General features: G+C 44.9%; 1 protein-coding gene across 1 annotated transcript; it reads right to left on the bottom strand.

Annotated features, from left to right (window-relative positions):
- Positions 1–998: 998 nt before the first annotated feature.
- On the bottom strand, positions 999–6,082 carry adra1ab (adrenoceptor alpha 1Ab). Its single transcript, XM_062413185.1, has 2 exons — positions 5,167–6,082; positions 999–1,472 (listed from the first exon to the last, which is right to left on the bottom strand). Exons 1-2 carry the CDS (start codon positions 6,080–6,082, stop codon positions 1,021–1,023), a joined length of 1,368 nt encoding a protein of 455 aa, XP_062269169.1. The 3' UTR covers positions 999–1,020.
- Between the last annotated feature and the right edge of the window lie 1,321 nt (positions 6,083–7,403).

Raw genomic sequence — 7,403 nt, 5'->3', positions numbered from 1 at the left:
ATGCATCAGTTTAGAACAACCAGAGATGCAGATCTGGCAGGAAACCAGTCGTCACAGAAAGTCCATCACTGAGACAAAAGGGGATTTGATCTTTTACGTGTCCACCAGGCTGCTGGGGTCCGCTTTGGTCCTCATGACGTAATCCACCCATGTCAGCCAGGGTATCCATGAACCCCATATGTGGACATCCACGTGCAGTCAAATATTTGTGACCTCACTCACTGTACGCATGCTAAAGATAACATTTATATTTAGTTGTTCAACACTTTCCAGTCCAGTTGGTTGTGCGCTCTTGGTTTGGTTGTGAGGAAGAGAAGAAATAGACAACGTAAATGGAACTGCGTGTATGGTCAACCATTAACAGAAAGCCTCTGAGACCTGTTCATGTAAACAACACCGATTCAGCACATGGTTGATACAGTCAAGACAAAACCACACTATGAGCATTCGGCCTGTCACAGCGCCACAGAGACGGATGCTGGATGATGTAAAGTCATTTCTCTGACACTTAGTACCTCGACCTAAAGGGATTTTGCACATGCAAAATCCCGAAATGGACTAATGTTAAAAGACATCCTCTCTGGGGTTCTTTTACAATGTCATTTCACAAAGATGCATTTATCTCTTTAGTGCGTTGCTAAACACAGATGCTTATCCCCAACGACCTTGAGAAGGAAAGAAATTACCCGCAAAGTCTCTCGAGAGCGCTCATACTTCACAGTCCTCTACTGGAGCAGTTCTTCTTAGACACTGTGACATTAAGTGCCCCCCCCCAAAAAAACATCATTCAGTCACTTTCCGTGAATCCTGTTTTCTGCTACACTCCGGGGGTTTAAACATTGCACAGAGCCCGAAGGCAACAGAGCTGCCTCCTGCTCGTTCTGTAGGAAAGCTGCTTTCGTCTGGCCCGGCACTCTGATGCCTCCGAGGGATACAGGACAAAAATTGTCTGCGAGTGTTTCCCCAAGGCGAAAACAAAGTACAAGGTCGACCCGTGTTGACGTAGCCTCGACATGACATTCAAACATCTTCTCCTTTAACGCCGAGCGAAATATGCAAGACCTTCGCTGATCTTTTCTGCGGTACCGGAGTTCGACTCGCCGAGAAGCACCACGCCTTCAGCAGACTCCTACTCTGGATTTGTGAGCTCCGAGCCGGAGCTGGACCGCCGGCAGATGGCGAGGAGCTTGACAGGGATGTGCAGCAACACCACGAGGAAGCAGAGCTGCTGCTTGGGGCCGAGGGGTCGGAGGTGTTGGACGCTGGCCCCGAACTGGAGGAGTGGGTGGTGATGTGTCCCGGTGGCGAGGCGGTTCTCAGGCAGCGGCCACGGAGCACGTTGAGGAAGGCCTTCTTGAACTCCTGGCTGAAGCACGGGTAGATAATGGGGTTGATGCAGCTGTTGAGGTAACCCAGCCAGAAGGTTATTTTAAAGATGGTTTCAGAAGGTTTACAGGACGGGAAGATGGAGCCTGGAGGACACACACATGAACACACACACGTAAATCAAAAATATGAATTATAATGCTAGTACAACACTATAACTTCATCTTCCAGCAAGAGGCAGAAAGCACTTAAGAGCCAGCACACTGCCAAAGCTGAACAAGCCTCTGAATGTACAGTATTCTAATAAATCAGATAAATATATAAAACTCTTTAAAAGCCCAGATTGTTCAGTTAAAAGAAAAAACTACAGATTAATCCTACAACATGGCAGAAGGTATATGATCTCCTCTGCCCACGTACTTTTATGTGGACAAGGATGGTTAATACTTTCTCAATTATTACTTTGTAGAGGTTTAATATTTCTTTTAAAAGAGCCTAGAAGTTCCTAATGTCATAATAATTTACCATATATAGGCAGAGCCGGCCAGGGGCCACTGGGGGGGGAATCCATATACAACTGGGCTGCACAATGCACAACAAACGGCTCATGCAAGCTATTTTTTATTCAAGAAAATTGTCCCCATCTTTGAAGCATGGGTATCCAATAACTCTAATACATCTATAATGTATGAAACTGTCTTTAATGTTTTATGAGGATGAAAAGTATTCGATATTTTGAATTAATAATGTTGTTGTTGTGCAGGAATGCTATCATATTTTGTAGGATTGTATTAAAACTGTATTTCCTCTATGTGGTTTCAATAAGGAAACAAAATTTGCACCATCAAAAGAATAACGTTTTCTTTGGGACAAGTTTGACGAATATAAGATTCAAATAAAAATTAAAAATAAATAAATGAACCAAATGGCCCTTTAATTCGTATTCCACAATTTCAGGATTCAATGATTTGCTGTCAAAAGCTTTCAAACTATGAAACCAGAATTACAAAATTATCCTTTTTGAGAGGGACATGACTTGAATGCATTCTCAACAAAACCATAACAATTGGAAGAAATTTAGCATTTTTATAGTTTGATATTATGCAAACCTGCAAGCACACAGAATGAGATAAAAACCATCTGCCTCATCGGTCCAGGGGAACGAAAGCCGTTAGTCACATGTCTGATTTTCACGTGCTTCACAGCAGCTTCATCCATTGTTTAATTCTCTGATGAGCTGCAGTCACCTCACTTTACGAGCTGGCTATAAGGACACTGCCGGGTGATGCCTGCATGGTTGCAGCTGCAGTTTAAAGGTGAGCAGCTACTCAGTGATGCAGCACAAATCAAGCTTTCCATCTGAAGAACAAATATTAAATATGCAGTGGTTTCTCTAATCCTCAGTCAGGGAATCTCAGACTCTTATTGTCTGGGAGCCTGACTGAGCGCCGGTGCTGTGAGCCATGAAGGTCTGTCTCAATTGAAATGCATAACTACACTCCCGATGTCTCTGGAGGCCACGGGGTGACTGAGGATGCCTCCGAGCATTACGGCCCATTAAGCCTCACGCTTGTTATCTGTTACAGCGTCCATGGGAGGGAGCAGTGCTTTGGCTCATTCAATTTCATCACATAGTGGAAGCCCATTCGGATCCTGTGTGGTGTTTTATTTGCCTGCTTGTAATTGAATTTTTCCGTGTTCCTTCTGAGAACAGTGGGAGTGGAAGTCGAGGCGCAGCGGGGGGGAAGGTCCAGCCCGGCGTCGTGCTCCGAGTGAAACACACCATCAAGCATCGGCACACAAACTAGCTTGTGTGCCACCAGGGGTGTCGCAACGAGGTTGGGCAGAGTAGGTAATTGCATGGGGCTTTGATCTGAGAGGGGGCCCCTGAGAACGGCTCCTTCTGGCAGTGACATCATTGGTAAGTTTACGACTTTACTTTTATTTACTATGCACAATCTGCACTTGGTTCATATTTTTGAGACTTAAAGAATCGGGGGGGAATGTTTTGCTTGGGTTTGATGGTTTTGTTCAATGGCCCCTTTATCCTAGGGCCCCTGGTAATACTCCGGTATAATACAATTGGTGTATCTACAGTCTGCAGCACATTTTACAGCTGGATTACACATTGGGGGCTTATGATAAGGCTGCTTCTGGATGTAAACACACAAAATAAGATGAGATAAATGTAACACATTGTTTGTTCGGATGCGTTTAATCCAAACTTTCCTCCATCTTGTAACAGAGCAACAGCTTTTCTCTTTCGGTGAGATAACAATTTGTAACCGAGCCCACGTTCCAGCGAGCATCTCACCATCTGTGACCTGGGAGCCGGCCGCTGATTGACGATTGCCCTTAATTACACACTGGGCTGCTCCGACAATCACTTATCTCTCTCCAGCCGTGAGAGGAGATTCAGAAGCAATTAAGATTTGAGATTGAGCTTCACAATGGCCGCTCCTCTGTCCTCGCTTACATCTTCGATAACGGCGCTCTCATTGTCTCCTTTGACAGACGCTGACAAAAAGGAAGTATTATTTATTAAAAGATGAAGTTGACACTGTGTGGCGTCGCAGTCGTGCACCTTTCCTCCTGATGTTTTTAACTACAGAGACATTTTTACTCACGAAAACGTATTAACATTTCATGTTTTTCCCAGAGTGGAGTGGGCCTCTCTAAAAGATGGATTATGGTAATGATTAAAGCTCAAACTACGACATTAATGAATTCTTTAATCATTTAAATCCCTGTTTTAAATTCGGAGATTAGGTCATTACCTCAGAAGCAGATGAGGAATTTCAAGGCCCCAGTTTGTGTTTCTCACATTTTATCGTTAAGAGTAAATCCTTCACAGTGAGGTGCATGTTTACACACATGGCCCGAAGAGCAGAGATTTACTGTTCACCCACGATGTTGAGGTATAAGTACACATTTTCAGTACTGCAGCAACTGGATGTTCTTCACATATCTTCTATTATTTATATTTTCATACACTAAAAAACTGATATTTTCTTTCATTTTGTGTGTTTTAAAATATAAGATTAAGGAAAGTAGCAGTTATATAGATATGAAAGTATTTTTACTGCGCTGAAGACAGTTTCATTATTTAATTGCAGCCAGTATAAATCGTGTGATTTGATTCATTCACTGAAATATCGGGATCTAGTTTGCACCAATAAGAAAACCTTTATTTGACAACAAACACAAATCAGAAACATATGTAAATTTACCCTAATCCTATTTGGACAGAAACTAAATACTACATATATATTCCAGATTCAAGTTCATTTTATAAGGTTGAATTTGTGTTTTCTTTCTATTTATCGTTATTCATCAGACATTTGATGGTTAAAGTGTAAAATTCAACCCTCTGTAACATTTGTAATTGTGTGGGCTATGACCTCCACCTGTCTTGCTTTGTGTCAGATTCAAGACTTAACTGTGGAACCGAGTATTGTGTCAGCAGCATTAAGATCCTTGGCTGCATCTCAATCTGCAGGCTCAGCACTTTCCCTCTCTTAAGGGGATGGGAGGAACCTTTTGGTCTGACAGGGGATGATGGCTCCTCACCCCTGTTCATGAAGATTTGATTAAATCTTCATTGACAGTTTTTTTAATCAACCAATATGTCAATATTTGATACTTCTTAATTCCCTTTAATCGCATCAGCATCGGCCTCCAGAAATCCATATCCCTTAGGTTCTATTCAGGACAACTTTCAGTGTTTTCTGAAAGATTGCCAGGGAATTGTCTTTGACACTTGGCTCAAACGCCTGAGTGTAAAACAGAAAACACGAGATTTACAAGAAGGGGCTGTGTCAGGTGAGATTGGTACCTTACCGATGGGTAGAACCAGGAAGAACGGGAGCCAGCACAGGATGAAGCACCCGACCACGATGCCAAGAGTCTTGGCCGCCTTCTCCTCTCGGGTGAACTTCAGCAGCCTCAGCACAGAGAGGGTGCAGCGTTTATGCCTCTTGATCTCCTTGTCCTCCTCCTGCTTCTCCGTCTGCACGGCGTGTCCTCTGTGAATCCTCAGCACCACCCCCTCTGTCTCGACCCCTTCTCCTTTACTGCCCTTCCTGATGGTGTTTGTCTCCCTCTTCACCACCGTGTACACCCGGCAGTACATGGCCAGGATGATGGCCAGAGGGATGTAGAAAGACCCCAAGGCTGAGAACAAGGCGTAGCCGGGCTCCTCTGTGATCCGGCACACCGTCTCGTCCTCTGGGTCGGGCTCCTTCCAGCCGAACAGGGGGCCCACGGATATGGCTGCAGAGAGTCCCCAGAGGGCCGCCACCGCCGTCAGGCCTCTCCGCCCTGTAGCCAGAGCAGGGTAGCGGAGAGGGTAGCTGACGGCCAGGTAGCGGTCGATGGAGATCACACACAGGCTGAGGATGGAGGCAGTGCAGCAGAGCACGTCCAGGGCGGCCCAGACGCCGCAGAAGGAGCGTCCGAACACCCACCTGCCGAGGGCCTCCGAGGTGGCGGAGAAGGGCAGCACGGCGGAGCTGAGCAGCAGGTCGGCCGCCGCAAGGTTAGCGATGAAGTAGTGGGTCACCGAGCGCCAGTGGTGGTGGAACAGCACCGACAGGATGACCAGGATGTTGCCGAGCACCCCGAACACTGCAAACACCACCAGGACCAGGCCCAAAACCACCACCTTAATCACATCCACCTCGGGCTGGGCGGTGGAGCTGCAGTTGGGACATAAATCTGCAGCAGAGAAAACGCTCATGTTCTCAGCAGGAACCATCGTAATCTGTCGGGGAGGGTTTGAGTTGTTAAAGGTTTCTTGGATTCGTAACACTCATGTCTCCTCGACAGTGTCTCTGCCTTGTTCTGCTCCTCCTGATGTAAACTGGGACTGCTGCTCCAGTTCATCCGCAGATGATGTGGTTCTTTGCCAACTGGTCACATGGTCCTGGCCCGGGTTCCCTGGCAAAAAGAACCACCGCCACGGTTCATCATCTTCAGGCCAGAAAGAGCAGAGCAGAGATGTCCTGTTTTTAGTGGCGCTGATGGATTTGGGATTTCATGTTGGGATTTCATGATCAGCGATGCTCACACGCTTCAGTGCAGGACACCTGTTAAAACAAGAGACGAGACAAAAGGATATTTAACAACACATTCATGATCCAGGGCTTTTATGAAACAGGCCCATTACCACTTAAGTGTTCATTTGGCAAAGATAAGTGCTCAGGCACAATAACTCATTAATTATCTAGAGTGTGGCGGCCCGACATATTCTAATTTGTCCTGCGACAAGTTCATAATAACCAAAATTTGTTTTACACTTCTCATAATAACATTAGTGATGCCTGACTTGACAGGTGCAGTGCTATTTGTCATGTGCTCACTTATACTGTCGTTCTACTGTGTCCTCTATACAGAGACGATTTCTTCTGTTAAGGCCCATGGCTTACTTTAAGCCATTTTAAGAAAAGGTGGATAAAAACATCTATATTTATATCGTTTGATTAATCCTGACAACAAACACAAGCTCCTTGGTGGAGGATAAAAACCCCTAACAGGTAAATACACATCACCCAGCTCTGATTAAAAGGTGAAAATATAACTCTGAGTCCACAAATTATTTTCCCTTCATTTCCCCTTTGTTAGAAATCCGGTTTTGCTCGAGTGAACTGAGTTGCAATCACAATTTCCTTTACACCCTGCTCGTCTTTTTGCAATCTCAAGAAAACAAGGGACCATCTTTATAACAGCTCATTATTAATATGTTTGTACTTCACTTAACCAAGCAGATTGACTAAAGGTAATCACGTCTTCACAGAGATCGTGTTCTCCAGTCGAGGATTATACAAGAAAAGAAAGAAACAGAAAGGTTGCAATAAAAAACAAAACAAGGTAATGACAAGGACGTAACAGAGGCAATAACAATCCTTCGGGGCAAAAAGAAAATGATGCTTGGCATGATGGGAAAAACAGGCAGCCATGCAGGAAATAAGAAGATAAACAAAAAGCATGTTTAAGAAATCCATCTGGAGCCTGTCCTGACTTCTTTGAAGGTCTTGCTTCTGCAAACTGGGCACTAACTCAGCCGCTGCATGACAGGC

The sequence above is a fragment of the Platichthys flesus genome, chromosome 19, assembly GCF_949316205.1.
Source record: "Platichthys flesus chromosome 19, fPlaFle2.1, whole genome shotgun sequence".
Taxonomy (NCBI): Eukaryota; Metazoa; Chordata; class Actinopteri; order Pleuronectiformes; family Pleuronectidae; genus Platichthys; species Platichthys flesus.
The sequence above is the reverse complement of the archived record's forward strand: the minus strand, read 5'-3'. Positions and strand labels throughout refer to the sequence as shown.

Excerpts from the sequence above, each read along its gene's own strand:
- adra1ab (XM_062413185.1), bottom strand. The coding sequence starts at position 6,082 with ATGGTTCCTGCTGAGAACATGAGCGTTTTCTCTGCTGCAGATTTATGT. Across the intron at positions 1,473-5,166 it reads CTTCCTGGTTCTACCCATCG|GCTCCATCTTCCCGTCCTGT; the intron begins GTAAGGTACCAA and ends TGTGTCCTCCAG.